This window comes from Melanotaenia boesemani, chromosome 6 (genome assembly GCF_017639745.1).
Source record: "Melanotaenia boesemani isolate fMelBoe1 chromosome 6, fMelBoe1.pri, whole genome shotgun sequence".
NCBI lineage: Eukaryota > Metazoa > Chordata > Actinopteri > Atheriniformes > Melanotaeniidae > Melanotaenia > Melanotaenia boesemani.
In genome coordinates this window covers 27363440-27386905 of record NC_055687.1, presented here as the reverse complement: position 1 = coordinate 27386905, position 23466 = coordinate 27363440, and the positions used below count along the sequence as shown (strand labels likewise).

General features: G+C 38.6%; 3 protein-coding genes across 5 annotated transcripts; 1 reads left to right on the top strand and 2 right to left on the bottom strand.

Moving 5' to 3' along the window:
• The first annotated feature begins 284 nt into the window (after positions 1-284).
• Positions 285-3921, top strand: prelid3a (PRELI domain containing 3A). 2 transcript variants are annotated; one of them, XM_041988000.1, is made up of 7 exons: positions 291-897; positions 1230-1398; positions 1529-1618; positions 1881-1951; positions 2106-2208; positions 3344-3417; positions 3556-3921. In XM_041988000.1, the coding sequence occupies exons 1-6, from the start codon at positions 863-865 to the stop codon at positions 3410-3412; spliced, it is 537 nt and encodes a 178-aa protein (XP_041843934.1). In that variant the 5' UTR covers positions 291-862; the 3' UTR covers positions 3413-3417; positions 3556-3921. The 2 variants fall into 2 exon arrangements, with proteins under 2 accessions (XP_041843935.1, XP_041843934.1); XM_041988001.1 differs by lacking the exon at positions 3344-3417 and having other exon boundaries at positions 285-897.
• A 1644-nt stretch (positions 3922-5565) lies between these two features.
• Positions 5566-11764, bottom strand: fbxo32 (F-box protein 32). Its single transcript, XM_041987998.1, has 9 exons — positions 11512-11764; positions 10866-10987; positions 10511-10560; positions 10288-10380; positions 8503-8596; positions 7754-7938; positions 7478-7660; positions 7001-7144; positions 5566-6850 (listed from the first exon to the last, which is right to left on the bottom strand). The coding sequence occupies exons 1-9, from the start codon at positions 11622-11624 to the stop codon at positions 6761-6763; spliced, it is 1074 nt and encodes a 357-aa protein (XP_041843932.1). The 5' UTR covers positions 11625-11764; the 3' UTR covers positions 5566-6760.
• A 4843-nt stretch (positions 11765-16607) lies between these two features.
• LOC121641928 (kelch-like protein 38) lies at positions 16608-22532 on the bottom strand. Of its 2 annotated transcripts, XM_041988316.1 has the most exons (6): positions 22463-22532; positions 21363-21611; positions 19149-20388; positions 18917-19058; positions 18718-18823; positions 16608-17584 (listed from the first exon to the last, which is right to left on the bottom strand). In XM_041988316.1, the coding sequence occupies exons 3-6, from the start codon at positions 20363-20365 to the stop codon at positions 17295-17297; spliced, it is 1755 nt and encodes a 584-aa protein (XP_041844250.1). In that variant the 5' UTR covers positions 20366-20388; positions 21363-21611; positions 22463-22532; the 3' UTR covers positions 16608-17294. The 2 variants fall into 2 exon arrangements, with proteins under 2 accessions (XP_041844250.1, XP_041844249.1); XM_041988315.1 differs by lacking the exons at positions 21363-21611; positions 22463-22532 and having other exon boundaries at positions 19149-20468.
• Positions 22533-23466: the final 934 nt, after the last annotated feature.

The following is a 23466-nucleotide window of genomic DNA, read 5'->3' as shown; positions in this document are numbered from 1 at the left end:
CTATCTATCTATCTATCTATCTATCTATCTATCTATCTATCTATCTATCTATCTATCTATCTATCTATCTATCTATCTATCTATCTATCTATCTATCTATCTATCTATCTATCTATCTATCTATTTATTGGCCTCAAATTGTAATCTGAAAGTATTTAAGCACAATTTCCGGTTTGGCTCGTGGTATCTCTCTGCAACTTGACGCAGCTCCGCTCTTTTTCCTCCAGTTGTCGGGGATGATAGAAAGATGCTAAACGCATGCGCACAAGCAGCAGAGCATCAGCTTGTCGTCGAATCAAGCTATCGGTAATCAGACCGGAAGTAGAGCCCTATGTAAAGTTCGCTGTGGATTATTGTATGAAAGTGCGACTATCATTTAAATCCTAAATAAAGTCCTCACCTCGTGCTTTTTAAAGTGTATAAAATCTTCGGCTCCATATCTGCATAGATTATTTCTGAGGCTGGGCTGTGAGTCAAACGGAAACTGTGGAGGTCATTAAAGGTTTATTTTGCCACACTTGACGTTAATTTTGTATCTCACTCTTTGACGCTTGACTCTTGGTGGTTCCGCTACCGAACCGGCTACTCTCTTGTCTCTGCTGTTGTTTATCCTTTACATGTTTTCTGCCTGTTGTCGCAGTGGCACGTGAACCAGTGACTCGCCTCACGCGAGCCCGATATGTCAATGTGAGCGGACATGCGTCGCCTGGACTCTGCTTGTTGACCGTCGCGTGTTCCATCACATAGCAGGCCCCATTCTGTGACAACTGTAGCTAGTTCCTCATATAATAATGGTCCGGTGATATGTGGTTTGGCAGCACAGGGTGTTTATTTCAGTTATAGGGACAAGACAATCATTTCGATGATGAAGATCTGGAGCACGGAACATGTTTTCAGGTTGGTTACACAAACATTTATTGTTCGGGACATCCCCAGAACAGATTGAACCGGTCTGCCATTGAGCTAAGCTGATACATTCAGTCTCAGTGGCTGATTGTAAACTGGTGCATATATCAGCCTTTAGACGCACCTTCTTGAATTCCTCCTGTTAACGCATTTACATCTGCAATAATAACACCGATGATGTTTCCTGTTGTTTTATGTCAAGATCATACAGCTGTCTTGAGTCCCAGTTTGTCCCAGAGCAATACATATTAGAGGGTTTTGATGTCGTTTTTGTAATAATTACTGGTACTACATGCTGTAATTTTGAACTGGTTTGTGCGCAGTTACCCCTGGGAGACGGTGATCAAGGCTGCCATGAGGAAGTACCCCAACCCTATGAACCCCAACGTGGTTGGGGTGGACGTGTTGGATCGCAGCCTGGACACCGAGGGACGCCTTCACAGCCACAGACTCCTCAGCACAGAGTGGGGACTACCGGGTATCGTTCGAGCGGTCAGTCGTAAACACTTAAGATGTATAGAAATACATTTATAATACATGTGGGCTGGAGAGATAGTGAGTCAAAACAGTCATTTTCAAGCATCATCCACAGTGATTGATTTCTGCATACTTCTGCTTGTAGATTCTGGGAACCAACCAGACTCAAACCTATGTGAAGGAGCATTCTATAGTTGACCCAGAGGAGAAAAAGATGGAGCTGTGCTCAACAAACGTGAGTTTGTACCAGGCTTTCTGATCATATAGATCCCCAGCATTTACAGAAATCCAAAAACCACAACCAGCTGCTTAAAAAACTATCATCCATCCATCCATTGTTTATACTCAACTGCCAATGCCAGGTTGCAGGGTAGCTGGAGCCTACGCCAGCAGCTACTAAGAATGAATCATTCAGTTTTACTGCTTTCTGTGAACACTGTTTCTGCATCACAAAATTAAGCGAAAACATCGCACTCACAATGAATTTAACTCTACAGATTACTCTCACCAACCTCATATCAGTGGATGAGAGGCTAGTTTACAGACCACATCCAGACAACCCAGAGGTGTAAGTACACATTTATGCAACTTTACATAAATTCTCAAAGCATTTATTTGGTTTGGTAAAAAATTAGCAAGATGCTCCATTGTTGCATGTGCATAACGTTACAAAGATCATATTTTTCTTTTTCTGTGTCTGTCATCTCTTGCCATCTCTTCAGGACTGTACTAACACAAGAAGCCATCATTACGGTGAAGGGAGTCAGTTTGAGCAGTTATCTAGAGGGGATGATGGTCAGGAGTATGTCTGCTAATGCCCGCAAGGTAACCCGACAAAAAGCAAGATGCAAATTTTTTATATCTGTTAATAGTTGTGTGAATTGAATTCCCAAATTTTTTAAAAAAGATGTGTGCAAGATTATCTTATTTAGTGTATGGTTTTGTGACTATAGCCTCCCCAGGGTTGTGGTCTAGAAGGGCCAAGTGATCCAAATTAAAAAGTTTATAAACACTCTGACTCCTAAAACCTTGTCTAAGCAACCAGCAGCCCTAAGCTCCTCTTAGAAGCTGCCTAGCACTAAAGAAATTAAGACAATAAAAGAAATGTTGATGTATTGTGATGAAAAACCTACAAAGAACTGCTCATAGCTTTGCTAAAAATTATAACCCAACACTCTTATTTGTCTATAAAATATATAATTTTGCAAATGAGCATCTAAGTAAAGTATGGAGGTGGTTTAACCATGTTTAACCATGGGCTTGTTCTGCAGCTAGTGTATAAGTAAAGTTTCACAGGTATAGACAAGAATGGAATTTTTTTTTAAATACCAGCAAATTCTGGAAGAAATCATCACAGTCTTTAAAATAAAAAAAAAAAAGAAAGATTGCTTATAAGGAACTAACACACCTCAGAATACATAATGGACAACGCTGAGGCAGATTTTGAAGGCTTTTTCATGGCCTCAAGTCACTCAGTTCATACATTACTAACAGTCTATTGATAGGCTTCAAAGAGCATGCAAGATAGGCCAAGAATCTAGTCTATCTAGAAGTCTTTTGCAGATAGTATGAATAAAATCCACCAAACAAGCCCTGAAAGACTACGCTTACAACAAAAAGTGTTGCTTACTTAGCTACTGGCCAATCTTTAGCTTTGGATTCTTTTTAACTTTTGTTTACACTGAGACCAAAAAAAGATGGAAACATCTTTAACTTTAAGCCTTTAGGTCATCTTAGCCATTCACAGAAACACATTATGACCAAGTCTTTGCATACCACAGTAAGCCGCTGGATTAACTTTGATTCAGCTGATAAAACACTTCTGGTGCTTTCTCTCTGCTATCTGTTTCTGTTCTGTATGTATGGTAACATATAGTCAGTAGACCCTCAGATGTTCAGCTGTCTCTGGGTATGCACTGTGTCTGCTCTTTAATCTTCTGTTTTTCTGTGTGAATCTTAGGGCTGGGATGCAATTGAATGGATTATTCAGAACTCTGAAAGAGAGAAACCTCTGTGTGACGTTTGCTAACTCTGGTAACTCTTTTCTTTGCTTTCTTTTGCAACTTTGTCTGTCAGTCAACCAGAATAGTGGAATGCCTGTTTATGTCCCTCATAGCAAGTTTGTGTGTTATGCACCAAACAACGCTTAGTTCTTATCATTTGCATGCACAGGCCTCCAAGTCTGCACTGATGACTACTCTCTTCAGCAACACCTTATAAACGACAGGGGATCCTCAGCATTTCCAGTCCCTCGGCAGCTGGTACTGAAGCTGTTTGGGAGGTTTCATGGAGTTTCTCCTCTCACATCTTTTGGACTGAACATGAACTTCTGCCAAAGCTGAATGGTTTTCAGAGCATGTTGGTGTAGGATTTATAGGTTGTGGGGATGAGTCTGCTTCATGTGGCTCATTGCTAACTTATTAAACCATCTCTGTTTTAAATCAGCTTTACAGGTCTCGCAGACTGAACTGGTTTGAATGTCTTATAACTACCCAAGATTTACTTTAATGTTTCACCATGTCTTCAATTTAGAAAGCTACTCAATACAGAAAAGGAATGCAAAAGAGAGACATGCACAGGTTTTTTTTTTAAGCCAGGGTACAGCACTTTGTTAATAATATGCAACAGTTGTCATGACTTTATTTGAATTAATTAAACTCCTGTCCTGTGTCTCACACTGGAGACATCTCTAAAAGGTGGGAGTTTAAAAAAGGGGGTTACTGCTGCATATAATGTTACACTGGGCACATACTGTAGATGATGTGTTAGCATGATAACAGTAAAACAGGAAGGGAGGCGATGAAAGAAAAGAACGCTTAGACATAGATTAAAAGAAATATTGCCCATCTAAAAAAAGAAAAAAAGGGAAGGATGGGACTATAGAATTAACATTGCCTTTATTTTCTCAAGGCAACAATACACCGGCACCTTTTTGATGTAACTAATGGGCAACTTTGCCTCAAACCAGGATGATTTAATGGGTAAGGTGAAGGTGATGATGAGGCAGGTGGTAAAAAATACACACTGGCCTTCAAGGTTGGCAAAATGACTCATTTATGTGGCCTTAAAATGATGCCTGTGTATCATTGCTTTGACAGCAGTGTCATGCCTTTGCCAGTCATACACATCATGCTTCCAAATGTTGTGCTAATCCATAAAGGCTACCTATTTACCCTGAAGATCAGGGCAGTACTGTATGTGCAATACTGCACACTGTGACTTATGTGCTAAAAAAGATTCCTGAATAAGATTAACATTTACATGATATTTATATTAATGTTATTTAAAACATTGTTATTACATTGCTTTCATTAAGTATGAGCTTTGCATAAAAAATGACTAAATTTAATTCATGTTTTTATTTTGGTTTTAACCTCAACTGTTGTCCTGCTGCAATTAAAAATTGTTTAAAAAAATTAATGTTTGAAGTTGAATTGAACACATATAGATGAATTCATGGGTAGGGGGCACAGACTGGGAATAGGGTGGGACATGTAAATTAAACTTGTAAAAGAAAGGAAAAGGTCTAGATTTTAGGAAATGACTGATAATTACAAATAAAGTCATCAATGGAAAAAGTTTGGCAAAAAATGTTTCACTTTTTTTTAAACAATAATTTACTCAGAACCAAATCACAGGTTTTTATCAATGTTTCTTCAGCATTTTATGGCTATTGAACTTCACATAGTTTTCACATCAGGTGGTTTTATGACTTTTATATCCTCTTTAAAAATGTTATTAGTTTGTACAGTAATATTACCCACATACAGTTATGATCAGTAATTATACATTATGACCAAGAATACATGGATTTTAATATCACAATAATATAATATTAACTCTAAAATGTGGTAAATTATAAGCGAGCATGAAATAAACAAGTATTGTAATAAATAATAATAAATGCAAGTATTCCAAAGTTGTGCTTCAAAGATAAATAAATACACTTCATTACTTCCCACCAGTATCATTAATGGTGCTGACAAGTTTAAGTTACAGTTTTTCATTTGTCCAATAGAGGGCAGACTTCCGCTGTGAGCAACACTGGCTAAATTAGCCTGTGCTTTTAAACACTGAAAAAAATATATTAAACTGTTACATAAAACGTCCCAGAGTGCATCTTTGAAAGCAATATCAGTCTTACATTCATGTGTTTTGATAACAGCAAATTACAGATGCCCAAAAAGTTTATTTTGTTTTATTTATTCAATAGAACATAGACAGCATTGCATAGCATGTACATCATTCTTCTTCATTGTCTGAGCCATGACAGAAGTAAGAGACTCAAACGGCACCTTTACACTAACATTTCCCACTTCTTGAAACCTAAGTGAGCAGTTAAACCACCCTCCAAAACACAACAAATAAAGTAAACAATCAACTGGGTGTTTGAAAGAGCAAAAGAACATGCAGGAGGGTTTAGAAAAATGTCTCCAACATTAAACTTTGGTATCAGAGGGGAAAAAGGAAATAATAATAAAAGCATCAGGATCTTAAAGTATTGTGAACCAGGCTTAAATTGTACCAGAACTGCTTCAAGTTTCATGATTTAAAAAAAAAAAAAAAAAAAAGAAAGCACATCATTATTATACTGACTTTGATTATAATCTTTGGTAATACTGCACTCTGGTGCTGCTGCTATAACCACCATAGTAGAAAATTAAAGGATAAAAAAAAAGACAAAAATATAAATATCAAAGAATACAAAAGGAAAAACACACACACACTGGTGTCAACAGGTCAGTCTCATGATCAATTATAATCATTTCTTACTTGCAATAAATTTTCTTAGTTACTGCTGCAAATATACAGGTGCTTTTTTTTTTTTTTTTTTAAACTCACAGCCAAAATTAAATCTGACCACATCCGAACATTAATTGCACCTCCCCATCTGAGGAAAAAAAAAAGGCCGCATAATTACAATTTTAAACAATCATACTTCTTCCCACATTGAAAGGAACATTTACATAATTTGAAATGCAAAACTAAAAACAAAACCAAGAAAAATCTGTAATTTTCAAGAAAGCACAAACTAAGACTCAACTCCAAAAGCCGAAAATTCCTTTTTCTCTTCTGCTCTCCTCAGTCCACAGGTCACATGCTCGTTTAACACTTGAGCTCTTCATCACATTCACTTGCTTTCAACAGCAATGCCCCCCCCCCCCCAAAAAAAAACACTCCTGTGGTCACCCAAAAGATAAAAAATTCAAATTGCATAATCGTCCCATTGCCTTTATCCTCTCTGCAGTAATGCTGCAGCTAAATATATACACACACATTATTGGTGATATGAAACAAAAACATTGTACACTTCTATGTACAGCAACAGTATATGTACAGTCCACACGGGTTTTTTTTTTTAAAGCGGGGGTAGAGATCAGAAATTAAACAGATTGATAAAGTCTTGTGGAGAGAGGGACATGGTGCAGCTGTCTGGGTTGTTTGCTGTGCAGGGATGGTTTGTATCCTGATGAGAGAAAAAAAAAAAAAAAAGTTATTAAATTTTTAATGCTTCTTTCTGCAGAGTTTTACCATTAAAGTGCAGCTTTACTAACAGAGACTTTCAGTCTCATATCTGCTTTGATCTAGAGAGAAGTGACAGAAGTATTAAAAGTACCTTCCAGAAAAGGATGTGGCAGTGTGTGCAGAAGTGCAGTGTATCACTGTATTGCTCTCTGTGAGGATAGCAGCGGCTCAGCTTAAAGTACATTTTCTTCCACTCCAAGTGACCTTTATCTGACACCATCAGACGCTTGCGGATCTAAAGAAGAAGAAGAAGAAGAGACAGCCTTTAAAGATGTGGACCGAGAGGAGAAAGCATCCAGCTTCAGAATGAACTTAGGAGCAAAATTCATAGCAACACTCTTTCCTCACCACATGTTAACCAAATTCTCACGTCACTGAAGCCTCTATTAACGTGTAGGTGAAGGTCTCATGTTCACTGCATCATCGGTATGAACACTTTGATAAACTAATATTCAAATAGGAGGCTTCAGATGCTTCATCTCCTTACAAGACAAGTCATCTAAAGCTTCTATGTAGGCAAATGCTTGTTTGCATGATTTAGTCCACTCATGCATAACGCGCCACATACCTGTCTGTCTGTGAAGTGGTACTGGCAGAGTCGCTTCCACAGCAGCCGGTCCTCAGTAAGGGCCCCCAGCTCTGGACACACTTGCCCCAGGCTGACCAGGTCCCTGCCATCTGACAGACGCTGCATGATGTTTAACTGCAGGCTGGCAGGCAGGTCAGTCAGAGTCATGCCTGTAGATGTGGGCTGCAGCAGAGATGCAGCAGGACAATCATGAATATAACGGACAGTCAGGCTTCTGATCTGCTATTGGATTCTGTGTGGTAGACAGATGCTTACTCTGTTTATCTGGATGTTGTCCAGCTGCTGCTGCCACTGCAGGATGTTCTCCATGCGGTGCACCCACATGTTGATGTTCCCCACCAGGACAGACTTGCCCATGTCCTGAACGAGACCACACAGGGAGATGTAGAGCGTCTGCAGCAGCTCTTTGATAGGACGTACGTTTTGCTGTTCATCGAGGACTGTGGAGAGTTTAACTATCATTACAATGATGATCCGCAGTGAAGTTTGGATCTTGAATTATAAAAAAAACCCAGTAGACAGTAATCCATTTATTGTGAATCAACAAAATGAAGAACATTACACTAAATGTTTTGGAGTGGCTGCCGTCTCCCGCTAACTGCATTCATAATATTTATCTAAAAGGTTTCATAGCGCCACCTAAACAACCTGAGTCTCTGTTTAGCAGAGGGAACATTAAGTTTATACTGTGGCTTGCTGAGGGGTCTGGTGACTGTCAGTGTTTTACACTGAGTCATTACAGCACTAAGTTTAATCCCCAGCCTTCCTCAAATGTAGTCTAGGCTCATTTTCTCACTTACTGAAGCAAACAGCTTACATTTACATTATCTGTCTTCATAGTTGAACATGATTAAGCAACCACATATAGCTTGACTTAACGAAAAGAGGAAAATATGCAACAGCTACAAAAGTAAAAAAAGATATATACACACATTATTATATACACACACACACACACACACATATTTACACACACACACACACACACACACGAAGGGGCTCACCTTTCTGAACGACTCTCTCTAGAATATTCATGTAGTTTTTCTGCGCCACTCCGCTGAGTGAGGGGAGCTGGGACTTGGCGATAAGCTCCAGGAGCTACAGCAGAGAAAGAAAACAGAAAGAAAAGAAAGAAAACATAAGTTTCAGCCTGTCAGCTACTAAGACTCTCTGTTCCACTGCCTCTTAATGTTTGTTAGGCTGCATTCTTACAGAGGCACTTGCACGCCTGAGTAGTGTTGAACAAATTTGGAGACGCTCCACCAGGTCATTGCTCAAAAGCTGAATCAGATTGCACTCTTTGCCTTAATAACTCTAGATGGAGGAGAGGGGGAGGGGGTGGTAGAATATACTGGAAAGGTGTTGGACTCCAGCCGAGCCTGGCAACAGCCTCCACAAGTTATCATTTGACTTTTGATCTTCCGGTCATGTGAATAAGCTAAATCATCTCCCAGAATGTGTGTGTGTTTGTGTTTACGTCTGTAGCTGTTGCTGTTGGCAAGCAGGAAAACATTGGGTACCAGGGTGGCATGTCTGGCATGTAACAGTTGCTGTGACATCATGGAGAAACTCAAGTTCAAGCTGTTCTTGATTCTGACCCTCAAAGTTACACACTTCTATTGTACATTAAAATTAATACTGTCATTAAACTAGTTCATGGTTTTAAACGGACTATAAAAGATGGCCCTTTATGTAGGTAAGCATCCATGTAAATCCTTAAAAAAGGTGATGAATTTGGGGACTTTAATAATGCCCAGCTTAATACCAACTGACTTCGCTCCCCCTCTTCATCCTCAACTTTCCTGTCAGCTTTACCAGTTTAAGCTTCCCCACTGCCTTCTGCTATTTCTGGCCCCATTCTTTCCAGGTTTATTCCTAAAACCTAATCCCAAGCCCTTCTTTTAGGATCTCATCAAGTGTTCCTCGGGCAGGACAATGAGTTTCCATATATACTTTTTCCATAGAGGACTTCTGCCTGAAGTGATGTCCACTGGTCTGACCTGAGCACAGAGAAGACTGCTTGTCAACTTTGTGGAATAATCCGATCTGTGTAATTGAGGCCGAGTTAAATGAACCCTCAAATGCCATCAGATAGTGACCAGCAAGCGAACAGATAGAGCAGTGACCCAGGACACTGTGTCCAGACCGGACACTAGTGTTACACTATTATTCTTTGGGTTTACCACACTACACTGCACTCGTTAGCTGGAACTTGCACAAAGGGTGAAGGACTCCAAAAAGGATATGAACAAATAAATAGCCAATAGTCTGCTACATCATACTTCTGGAATCTTATGTTTGTGGATAAGTGACACACTTAAAAAAAAATTCATAAACTTCATTATGGTTTTATAAACCCCTGTCAGGCAGTCACACCTCAGCACACAGCTGTCACAAACCCCCTCACCAGCATAGAGTACAGCCACATGAACCCTTCAGCTCGCATGGGTTAACATGTGTGTGCATGCGGAGGGGATGGGGGGGGGGGGTCAAATTTCCCAACTAAATGATGCAAGGACATAAATGTCAATAATTTTAATAGCCTTGTGGTTCTACTGCATTGTAGGGATGCCAATTTTTTTTAGCAAATCAAAACCACAAAACATATTTCTCCCTGGGTCAGTATCATCACCACTTAACAGACCGCTTGTCTGCAGAGCACTGATAAGAGCCTTGCAGAAGCAAACACACCCTTTTAACCCCTTCTCAGCAACTAGGATAAAAACAACTTAACCACAGCAAGACAAACAAAGACTGGAAACTTGATGGAAAGTAAAGAAAGAACTCACTCTGACGACATAATTAAACCTCCTGGTGTCCTTGATGGCGCTGCAGAAATCTAAGCGGTTGAAGGCTTCTCCCAGTGTACAATATCCGTGGCGCTGAGAGAATTTAATTATCAGAGTATTAAATTGCAATCCTCCACCAAGAGTATAGAGTTTTCTCAGCATGTTTATACTAGCAATCATGATCAGAAATGTTGATATGAAACCAAATGAGCTGGTGAGTTACCTCCTTGGTGCTTCCTTTATGAACATAAATCCACTGTTCCCGGTGGAAATCTAGCAAGAAAGAAGAGTGCTTATATTAGTGGCCTGCCCTCATTAAGCAGCTTATAAGCATGGGACGAATGTACGAGCATGCATAACAAATAAGACAACTTCAGAACTGGTATGGTTGCTGATATAATTTCACAAGATGTTGGGAATTTAATCATAAACAAAACATCCTTGCAAGCTCCTCATCAATATTTCTGATCTGGATCTTAACTTTCATACCTTAAAATTCATAAACAGACTTAAAATGTTATGATTTGCATGTTTGTATAAGAAGTCAAGAGTGTTTGGATCTCCTTATTGGTACTCACAGGGGACCTTGGTGTTGTTGTTCATTAGATCTTTTTTCCTCTTCTTGGCAGCCATATCATAGGTCAGAGAGAGCAGCAAGTTCTCTTTGTTGAAACATTCATCTTCTTTGACTCTACAGAAGCTTGACACACACAAACACACACTTATTCAAAAGAATTATTTTCATCATCATCATCATCATCATCCCCATCACCAGCAGCAGCAGAATGCAACACACTTTGCAGCACTGCACAGCAAAACAAAGTTAAAAAAGCTATTCCAAACTGCTCTGGTCATGTTCAAATGTGGGCTTTTCGTGTCAGAAAGTGAAGGTTGTCATTTTGGAAAGTTGCCAGGTTCAACAGACGTTTGTTAATCCCCTCACGTGTTGTTAAGTTATTAATAGCTCAGCGATCAGGCTAGAAAGGAACCTGGCAACCACAAAAACACTGGTGGAAACCAACATAGAGAGTAGGCCTGCAGTTTGTCTGTAGCACTGCCTGTTTCATAATGCTGTTTGAACTCTCTTCACAAAACACTTCTCCCCCTCCTTCTTCCGTCCATCCTTCTTCAACTAAGAAAAGTTGCGCACTTAATATTTCCGCAACTCCGAAACATTATGCAGCAAGACTAAATTTATCAAAACCTTTTATTATTATTACAAACCTCTCAACTGAAACATTGTTGTTTCTGTCGTCTGATGTTGTTTTTTTCCACCCTTCTTCGGTTTTTACCCAGTTTTGACCCGGTGACCTCCAGTCCTGTCCGAGAAAAGGCATCCCGACTCGGTGAAGCTTTAAAATAATTATTTAAAAAAAAAAGGAGAGTCTGTTGCAGCTGAAGTGCGTCCTTTCTTGAAAGTGCTTTTTCGTGGGCGTTTCTATCTTTCTGTTGACACTGCGCAGCTCGTTTTATATCCTCCAAGTCAGAACCCGGAAATACGTGAGCTCCGCCCACTTTGGAAACTTCCCTGCAACACGTGGCTTTGTTTATCAACTTTTAGTGTTGCAAAACCTCCTTGAGAGAAGAGCAGATGAGTCAAAACTTTAATGTCACGGAAAGATGAAGACGTAAGACAGCGAGGAAAGTCATTATGAAATGTTTTAATAGGATGAAAGCCGATCAGGAAAGCAGGGATTAATAAAGTATTTCTATTCTACTCTATTTTTTTTTTTAAAATGTGAAACAGCTGTGGAGACTAATTTATAACTAACCAGTGGTGGAAAGAACATTTACCACAGTGCTGCACTTTGTCCAGGCTACTTCTGTTTTGGGAGTTTTTGAGTTTAGGAGATTTTTTAATCAAATATTTAAACAGCTCTGACTTAAAAGCATATGACCCCACTTGTTGCCCACACAGGTGTTTTGCATTAATACTGATCAGTGTCTTCACATTTTAATAGTGATACAGCTCCCAGCATAATAAGCAAATCTTCCATATCCTTAAGTGACACTCTGTACTTTGTAAGGGTATTTGTATGCAGCCAGGCTTCACCACTTGTATTTAAATTTCCCCCAAAACAGCCTCAATTGATTGCTGATAACTGGCTGAGGGTATTTTATTGATTTTGACCTGTGCTGTGAAGATAATGTGTAAACTAATCCTGCCCAAGCCACTGGGTCAGATCTTATCAGCTTTTATTAAACACATGATGTATTTACACACTCCTCCATGAAGCTTTTAGGAAGCATATTTAAAGCCGATATCGATTTGTTTATAGCTTTGAGAGCCTTCCTCTTGTCATTTAACCTTGTGCTGTATTGGCAATGACCAAGCAGTTCACAGAGAAGGCAACTTAAGGGCCCTTTATGTTAAATCTGTCATCTAAAAAGGAGATAACAAAAATAATCATTGAGGAAGTGCCTCTAATATCTCACCTAAAGGCATGCATACAGTGGTTTCATCTAGAGCTGCTTCCTAAAAATCCTCCTACACAGCAAATACTTTGATTATTTTGAGTAAAAAGTGGCTCATCATGTGCATGACTTTAGTTATGCAACATATTATGTACATCTCTAAACTACAAAAGCAAGAAAGAACAAGAGATTTCTTGAATCCTTAAAATTCATAAAGTTCTGCATGATCTGCAAAGCATGTCAACAGTGACACACTGTGCACGATGAGTGAGCTCCTGTTCCAAGAACCAGCAGGCCGGTTTCAGCTCATCTAGTACATGTGTTGTGACATGACCAGCCATGTCCATGTGACTGATGTGATTTGTGTGCTGCTTAATAAACTGCTGAGTTACAAACTATCGGCACCGGCCTTTATTCAGCCTTAGATTGATCAGCATCACTGCATTCACGCTTTCATTACTGCACTGGTAATCACAGCTTCATAGCTGAAGGATTTGAAACAGGTGTGTCTATGGCTTCATGCTTGAGAATTGAATGTAACACTAATGCACACAAAAGCTCAAAGAGCTCTGCATAGATTCGTCATGTTTATATCTGTCAGCAAGCAATATGATAATATATGAAGGCACACTGAGCAGACACTATTCTGACTGGGCAAACTGATCACATGCAACTGCAGCTATAGCGGAAATGGTTTATACAAAAATAGTCCCACTTGTGGTTTAATATGCACAGTGCAATGATATGTGTAAAAGCAAAACAAAAAAGACTAAAAGTATATTAGTCCATGAACTGCAGGGGTATACAGTTATGTTTAAAGTGTCGATGGCCCCTGAAGTCTATTTAAGTCTATTCAAGAGCAGGCTGAACCACAGAATGACATGGAAAGTCCCAGCAAGTGCTTGGTCAGTTGTTGAGCTATGATCTAAGCATCTGAATAGTTTTGAGCTAGACGATTCAGTGAATGACTAACAGTGCTGAGTCATATATTACAAGCTTTGGTCAGAGTCAAACCAACCAGAAGGAAGATAATCTATTTTACATTTGCTTCTACAGGAAAGAGAAAGGAAAATTAGGCTGAAACATCTCAACCACTACTGAAAGGCTGGCTGCGAAATTTCCTGCAAACTTGCAACCAGAAGGTCAAGGTTTTCTGCATACTACAATATTTCAGATGTACGTTGGCCATAAAGTGCAAAACAATATTATATAGAGTGAAACACTTTTACAAGTTTACCGAAACACAATTACAAAGATGGGTGTTTCACCAAAATTTGTGACCCATCAGAATCTGTGGCTGCAGGGAGCCCTCTGCACGTACACCTTAAAAGATGAGCAAAGTCTTGAAAACACTTTTATTGAAGTCTGAGTTCATTATAATGCAGGTACAGTAAAGTCACACACTCTAATAGCTATCAGAAGTGTGTTTTCAACAAAAATGGTTCAAGACTTTGAAATGTACAGATCCCACAGATCCCAGATTCTGATGGATCACAGATTTTGGTGTAACACCTATCTTTGTAATTGTGCTCCTGTAAACTTGTAAGTGTTTTGGTAAACTTGTAAAAGAGTTTAACTGGATGTAAATTTGTATCGCGAAAATGTAAAGTTGTTTCACTTCATGTAATATTGTTTTGCACTTCTTGGTCACTGTACAGATGGGTGCCTTTAAACAAAAATCTTGTATTCAGTATCATTAAAAGACCCAGCAAATCCAGACAAAACTCTGTACCAACAAAATCTCAGCTTTTCAACCATACGCCTACAATCATGGATTTTGTGTTTGAGATCAATATATAACAGTTTTTTCATATTTGAGTTATGTTCAGTTTATAATACAACACTAGGAAAACAGCTCTCAGTTGTTAGATTTAGGCAATAACATCACTTGGCTCGGGTTAGAAAATTATCATGATTATGGCTTAAATACCTTCTTTTTACAATGCAATGTCACATTAATGGACACCAATTAGACTTGTTGCCTTGTTTACATGTAAGCACAATAAGACATAATAAAACACTATCACTTCCTGGATGGATCTAGGTAACAACATTAATCTACTCAGATAAGGCTATAAATTAAAACTACTTGGTTAAAGTAAAAAAAAAACAAAAAAAAAAACAAATAATCACAATAGTTGGGTTCAACACATTCTATGTACTACACTTACATCGCCTTTATGGATGCCATTGTTTTCACGTGAAGTTACTCTCTTGACCTCTAGACGTTACATAACTTTTGTGACCTCTAGACCTCTCTGTGTCTCGTCTGAACAAAAGAGACAGAAAAAAACCAATAATGGACATTTTTAGACCCAAGTAACTTGCTCATCTGTGAAAGTGCTAAGAATATGCAGTAGTTTTTAAGTAGCATAAGTTTCCATTCAATATTGAGTATTGAATAAAAAATTGGCCCTTTAGGGTTGGAATTAGGTATCCCTGTTTTACAGGGAGTGGTTTGCTTAGTTTTGCAAGACTATGTAAAATCACATTAAAGACAAAATAAAGAAAAACACATCACACAATATATTTTCCATTTTCATCATTTGATAAAATGTACATTTTTTTAATTAAGTGAAGAGTTTAGGTAACTTTTCAAAATAATTTTTCATAGTACTCTAACTTTTTATTATAAATATCTGAGGATATCCTGGTTTCCTATCAGCACCAGCTATACTCCATGTTTATTTCTATTACAGGAAGCACATTTTAACATTCTTATATACTCAAATTGTGAGAATAGCATATTTTATACCTGCTGATATCAGTCGGTAATTGTGAGCATATTAGCTTGCAAACAATTTTGCTGAAATCTGCCTACAAGCTTGAAAGAACTATGGCTGTAGGTTTTCTTTAAATGAACAAAAACAAATTAAGTGTATTGGTTATGACTATTTACACAATTTTTCTTAGAAAAACATATACACCAGATATTAAATGAGAAAAATTTTGAAAGGTTGTCTCTTCCTCCCTTGTTGTGACTGTTTTTGTTGTGATGTTGTGATCAGACATGACAGCTGGTCAGTCCTACTCGACCCCCCAAAAACCTTAATCACAAGCACAAACACATACACACATTTAAACACACAGCCATGCAAACATACACCTGTTGCTGCTCCTCCTGGACAAGTTTCATCACTCTCTCAGATTCTCTGTTGTGAAACAGGGCTCATCAGTTTCTCTCATAGTCTCTCTCACATCAGCCAGCTCGCATGGTGACCGACAGAGCCACATGCCTCACGTGGTGTAACATTTGCCCTCTTGTTTGTTACTCAAAATAACGTCTGATCACCTATAGTTTTTCCAACCCTCCTCTCCACCTTTCTCTACCCCCTTCTCCACCCACTGTCTCCTGGACTCCATTCGTTGGCAACAGCCAACTGAAACATTTGACCCAGAAACACTCAGTCACATTATGTTTACTCCATAGGAGAGGCTGATATTGGTCTCAAGAGGTCTTTGATAAATGAGATTACATAAGGACTGCAGGAAGTACTTTATACAGCAATCTGTATGACTGACATATATTGATATTAGCACTAAATGTCATATTTAAAAGATAAAATACTTTTTTTTTTTTGAGCACTCTGTTAATTTTTGTAAGGAAATTTTCTGTAAAATCATACAGTGTGTATTATACAGAGTGCAGGAACCTGTCTGGACATGTCCTCTGTGAATGTGATCAAATAGACACATGATGAGACACACGACACGTGTGCTGCTAAGAATCACTGTCAACTGACTGAGCATTGCTGTCACGTGAAGTAAGAGATCAAGAGAGACTATATGTATAGCTTAAACTTTTATTTATTCAAAGTAAAAATACAAAAAAATCATCAGAAAACCATACAAATTTATTAATAAAGTCTCTTTTTTAACATATAAAAATTAAACCTGTACAGTACGATAAAGCTTCATCCTTTTAAATAGCAAAGTCAGGTATTATGTCATCATTCAATAGATTTACACATTATATGATGTAAAATTATAGGCAGTGAATTATATCATATGAGGGTAAAGAGTCAAAACCGACACTATCACAAATTCTTCTGATGTCAGATTTTTTAAACTTCTTCTGCTTTCATTTTTAGCATTCAAGATTTGTAAACATTTTTACCACAATCGTTTCATTATTATTTTTGCTTGGACCAGCAGGCCGTGCTTGTCAGACACAACTGTGGCCTCAGACCTGAGAGCTAAGCATAGCTTTGACTTGAACCAAACATCCCCCCGGGATTTTAACATGACAAGTGAAATCTTGTGATTCAGAGCAGGCTGAAAATAGCATATAGCCCTTTGTGAAGTCAGACAGGTTAAGAACTGGCTTTGCAGCAGACTGGCTTTCTTTTATTAGTTTAGGTGTTGAATAGAAACATAGACACAAAAAGCGTGGAAAAAGCAATGCATATTTTTACATAAAAATTCTTCTCATGAGAATGTTTGAATTCCTTGAGGTATTTTGATTTTACGTGTCCAGTAGTATGCTTCAAATGAATGTCATTAAAATATGATTTATGTGTTTAATGCACAAAAAAAAAAAAAAAAAAACAGAAACAACAACATATTGTTATCAATTTTCCTCTCTTCCTCTGTTATGATTTTGCCCAGGTTTCGGAGACACATGTCAATGTCAGGAAGCCATGGTCAAATAATCTATATGGCAAGTTCCCTTTAGAAGTCCAACTATCTGTTTTTGGGTCATAACACTCAAATGTGTCCAAGTCCTCAATTGCATCATGACCAGTGATGTAACGTCCACCTGTGACATAGAGTTTGTTGTTGAGAACGGTGGCAGAGTGATGCATCATCCTCTCCTTTAGGTTGGCACACTTGTTGAACCTGTTGGCTTTGGTGTCATATGCAATCATTCTCCTGGTGTATCCTGTAACCGGAAAAAAGATCGGTATGAAAGAGGCAGCACAAGAGACTCCAACTAAATAGAATAATGTACCTCTGCAGACTCATTCAAAGAGAATAAAGACATGAATATAGCTCTCTTCCTTCAGATTAACTGTGTCATGAGAAAGAAATTTAAGCAAGAAAATATCTGTCCTGATGTTTTCGTGGTTGTCTATGCTGATGTTGTGCCTATATATGCTTTAAAACATTGTCCATAACTATTTTAGGAAACTCAATAACTTTTTAAAACATGTTACATTTGTTTTGAGAGTCTTTGTTGTTTCATAAAATGTGTTATCTACTTTGTGGTTGTTTTCTGAAAACTAGTTTTTTTTCTGAATTCTCATGTCTTCTGACATTTTATGTTTTGTTGTACTTTCTGAAAAATTATGTTTTCTTAAATGTGTTTTCTGAGTTTTTTTCTATATTGTTCAAAAGTTTTTTGTCAGATGTTGGTAGTTTTTTTATTATCTTGTTGAAACTTCACTGCTTTCTAAGATTTTTTGATGATTTCTTTTTTGCTGCTGTGTTTTGCTGAATAATTCTCTGTGAAACACCCTCACATTTTGTAAAATGCATATTTCAGAATGATCTGATTCCTCCTGTTTATTTGGGTTTCAAGAGTACTTACTGTAATGTTTTGTGGATATTTTCATTTTCTTTTGTATATTATAGCAATCATGGTCAAACATTTCTGTTGTTATTATTTGATTGTTATTGGCCATTACACATTGTTGTTGTTAGTTTATTTTATTGAAAGTGTATTATGTTTAAGGGTAAGAGCGCCTCTTAGTGAACACAACAAGTAGTCATATATAAAAGGGCACAGTCAGCAGTTTGGGAAAGAAGTAGGATTACCATACCATCTTTATTTATGAAGCACCTTAAAAACAACAGTGTGACTGACCAAAGGGCTGTACAATGAAAAAGAAATAAAATGAAATAAAATAGAACAGTTGGCTTAGTTTAGCTTCACAGAGCTTTGATAAGCATTAGATTAGAATATAAAATGAGCTGGAAATATTCTTAATTAATTAATAATGTTGTGACTTTTGGTTTTCCAGTTGTGTCTTGTCTAGTCTTTCATGAATAGCCTGTAAGAGTAAAACTATCTACCTCCAATGATGTAGATGTTTTCATCCATTACAACAGCGGGAGCAGACACGTTCTTTACTGTTCTGTTTTCCATCTTTGACCACATGTTCCTGCTGATGTGATACACCTGCAGTTTGGGGCAAAAAGTACAAGTGAAGAGAAATATTCAGACAGAAATATACAAAGACACACAAATGCAGAAACAGTCACTTAGTTTTACTTGTATCAGTCTGACAGGGTTCTGCATGACATCCTCTCCTCCAATCATATAGATCCTCTGATTTGTTGCAGCAACTGCAGGGTGTAGCACAGCTTCAGGCATGGGGGCCATTGACTCCCACTGGTTGAACATACAATTGTACCTTATAGGAGAATTGAGAGATTATTTGATCACATTAAATCTTTCAGGTTGATATTTTTAACCAAAAGAAGGTGCTGACTGAAGAGCTTACCTTTCCACACTGTCTGTTAGTCGTCTGTCTGGTCCAAGGCCACCCAGGACAAAGATGTAGTGCAGGTAGGAAACACTCTGATGGGCAAAGTGTGGCTCCATTGTAGGCTCTGCTGTCCTCCATTGGTTGGTCTTGAGGGAGAGAGTGTAGACAGTCGTGCTGACTTGGCTGTGCTTTGAGCTTGTTATCAGGCCTCCAATAACATACAGGACGCTGTGAAGGGTGACATAGGATGCTTTATAAAGACGGACAGGCAGCTTGGCCAGCCGCTGCCACTTCTGATTCTTCTCATCAAAAACTAAGGTCTCCCTCGAGGTTTGTTCATTGTTCTTCCTTCCTCCTACCACAACCAACATATCATGGTAAGTGCAACGCCGTGGTGCATCCCAGAGAGGTTTAAAGCCTACCCCAGAGTCTTCAATGCATTTCATGCTTACAGAAAACATGAGCCGTCTCACAGATTCAATGAGCTCAATGCATAGGGTTGATGACTGGATCAGTGGGTCATTCGAAATGAACTGGAAGAGGTAAGTGGGGTGGATATACCGAAGACGAACTTTTTTGAAAAGGTCACTGACAGCCCCACGCCTGGATAAAGGATCATGATGGATCCAAGCGATAAGTGTCTCAAAGACCTGCTCTTCCTCTGCACAAAGAGTGTCATCATCCAAGAATCCCATCAGCTCTGGCAAGGAGAGGTCACACAGGTCCTCAGACATGGACACATCAGAGAAACTCTCCATGGCCATCTCTTTTGCTTTCTCTCTTAAACTGCTACAATTCATGATGTCAGAGAGTCTTATCATACTCAAGCAGTTATCTGGGCTCAGCTGCTCCTGAAGGAAGCTTGAGCAGGCCTCAAAGAGACGGCCATATTGCAACATGGACACCGCCTGCATCAGAGGGAGAACAGTATCCATGCTGATACTAATTAGTCCAGTGTAAACATAGTCAATGATGCTGCTCAGAATGGTTGACGTTATCCCCTTCAAGTCAATCTTGGTCTGTTGTCTCTCCATGAAATTGTTGCAGAACATAGCTCTGAAGTAGGGGCTGCTGGAGACGAGGACGTTGCGGTGACAGGGAATTTGTGTGCTACCTGAACATAGCAATACATCCGTCAGAATGTTCTCTTGTCTCAGTCTGTTGAGCTGCAGGAGCAAGCTGGAGGACTGCTCTTTGTCTTTGTAGCAGCGGATGTCAACTGGTGGATCCATGGCGATGAGAGATGAAGCTGTTACTGGAAAGCCCAAAAGATTGTTAGACATTGTTTTAATGTGTTGTGTGGCCTCATATTTGTTGAGAACTTAAGAGATACAATTTCTCACTAAGTCACCATTTGAAGGTTTGAAGTACTAATTATCTGCTAAAGTTTACAAGATAAGTGGCATTACTGTAATACAGAGTACAGTTTACAAAATCAGTGATGCAATTCAAGATTACTTTAGTCCATTTTGGTCATGTGAATTAATAAAAACAAAAGGATTTTTTGTGAAAAGGGACAATGGTTTTAATGCAACACTGTAACAGTCATTCAAAGACAGTTGAATTAATTATAGCCCAAGCTAACCAGAGTCATAAGCCAAGTCATTCAAGTCGGTTTATAAATCATTCATATATAATTTCCTTTCTTGGATTAACAAAGTATTATTTTAATTCTTCATTTTTTTTGACAATTAATTAGATTAATTAAAATTTAACTGTATTTGAAATTTATCTTGCAAATATTCAGCAGTTAAACACTTGCAGTTTACTTATTCAATAACTGTAGCATGGTATTGCATGGCTACATATCAATGCATTTAGCACATACACCATATTCAGCACTGTCCCTTGCAGATAACCATGCACAGAGCCCGTGTATGTCTGACCATTCTGCAGTCTAATCTCCTAAATTCCTGCTGATAAACATGCGGCTGCTTGTGTTGCAGCATCGTCATCCTATAGAAGCAGTTGTTTTTGTTTTATCTAGCAATTTTTCAGTATCCTTAAAGTTTGTGGCTACAGCTTATCCCTTTCCACATCATACATTATATATGAGTACAAAGTGTGCAGAAATGGATTGTTCTAGACTTAACATGAAATAATAAAAAGATTCAGTTTATCAGTACTACACCTGATATAATATAAACAGTAACTTTATTTAGATGTTGCACGCATCAGGCAGACATCAAATGTCCCTCACATAGCACGAAACCTTTCTTCAGCTCTTACCTTTCTCCTTTTCTGGCTCGGGTATGTTTTCTGGGGATCTTCAAAGCAAGTTCTCAGCAGAAAATATGATGGCTTGACATTATCCGGCACTTTCTTCTTCTTTCTTCTTGGGTTGATGCTGTGTGTCTGTATGTGCCTCTCTTTGTAGGGAGCGTGTTGCATGGTGTTTGTTGTTATGGTCTCTTTCCACGAGGCCTGTGTACATTCCTCCTCTAAAAATAGTGACTCTTTGGCAATACTGCTGCAGACCTACATGTGACATGTAATAGAGCTTTCTCAGAAACTATTCGACTCCAGAACTTAATGTCTGTTTCCCCCTCTATGTTTTTCTTTTTCCTCTTCCTCTAAAATGACAGTCTTCCTCCCTTTCTTAGGCACACACAAGACATCTTCTTTCATGTCTGTAGCCTGAATTTGTATTCAACTCATCATCTCTATCTCTGTCTGGCACATGATTGTAGCAGTAAAAACAGCACTGATACTTGATAGCACTCATTTTGTTGGCTGCTCACTCTGCCCGCTGGCTGCTGGAACACAGAGGTATAAAAACAGGATTACATTACAGCAGAGGCAACATAAACACAGAAACATTTGGAGGTCGGCATTCGACAAAAGGAAATAAGCTTCTGTTAAATATTCTTGCTGCAACTACTGACATAACAAACAAGTCACCACAAGTTCAGTGAGATTTACATCACATCATCAAGAAGTTTGGGGTTAATGCAGAGAAATTACAGGGGTTTAAATCTGGCTACGTGGTACTTCGCCAACTGTACTGTTTGGCTTCACTTTTACAGATGGTATTCATTCTTTAGTCATAAAAAAAAAATCCTAATTTAACTGTATGTCAACAACAGATGCTTGCGTTTCTTGTCGCTATTTTTTCAGCTCAGAGCTCATTTCCATCTCATTTGTTTTAAAGCTCCCTGAAACAGAAAAAGCTCATTCACTGCTGCTTTTGTAGAGAACATCCCACAAGGTGGCAATATGATTGTTCACCCATTCCCTAAAGCTTGGAGAAGAATCAAAGCTTATTTTTCCTCAAATGTGGGCACATAAAAACAACAGAACCGCAAAGCATTTTCACTTGTCACAGTTACCGATGTGGCATGGGTTTTTCTTGTTCTTGGGCTTGTTTACAGAGCTCGGAAAATCGGGCACAAAAAAGACGCTCAAGCTACCATTGGCCACTGGAGTGCTGTTCAATCAGTACTACACCAGTTTAGACCATAAATCAGTTGTGCCTAGTGGTCGTCTGTGCTGACAGTTTGTAGGCTGCACTGCATCAACTGCAAGCACAGGCACCTCTGAGGTTGCTTAAACCAATGCATCAGGTACACAGCTGTTGCAAGACAAAGAACTTTTCATCAAGGCTAATGTTGGTGTGATATTAAAAACTAGGGTCATAATAGTCTTGTGTGTGTCATTAGAGCATGAGTAACTTGCACATAGAAAGTAGTCATAACTAAACAGCACCATCTAGTGGTTTTAGTGAATCTTTTTGATATGTGGTCAAATGAGCATGAGAAATATATATCTTTCTTTTTTGCATGACATTCACATTAAATTTGACTTATGAATCTGTGGAGCCAAAAAGCAAGAACTTGTTCTTCATTTTATCCCCCACACTGTCTGACTACACAATACTGTGAATGCATCCTTTAAAATGCTATCTGTGTTCATATTGACAAAAAGGACTCCTTAATGTCTGCCTCTGGGCAACTAGTTTTTATTAAAAGTTAAACCATTGGCATGGAGGACACTTTGTGACAGAGCATTTTCACACAGCAGCAAAGCTGTTTCCACCCACTGCTCGGTGCTGCGTCTTCATATCACCAAATGATTATCCTCTCATAAGCACACGGTCTAATAGAGCCTATACCCAGGGGATTTAGATCTTGCTGATTTGTAGCTTGTCTATGTGTACGAGGGCAGACAGCTCTCCCTGGATAAATACAAGACTATATGAAAGCGAAATGGACAATGAGTTTAGTCTGTACTTGACTTCATTTGACTGCCCAGGATTCAGTGAAGGACTGTGGGTAATATTTAGTTTTGTTTAATAAAGCCCTTATTGATTCTTCTTCATCATTCTTGCCCCTAA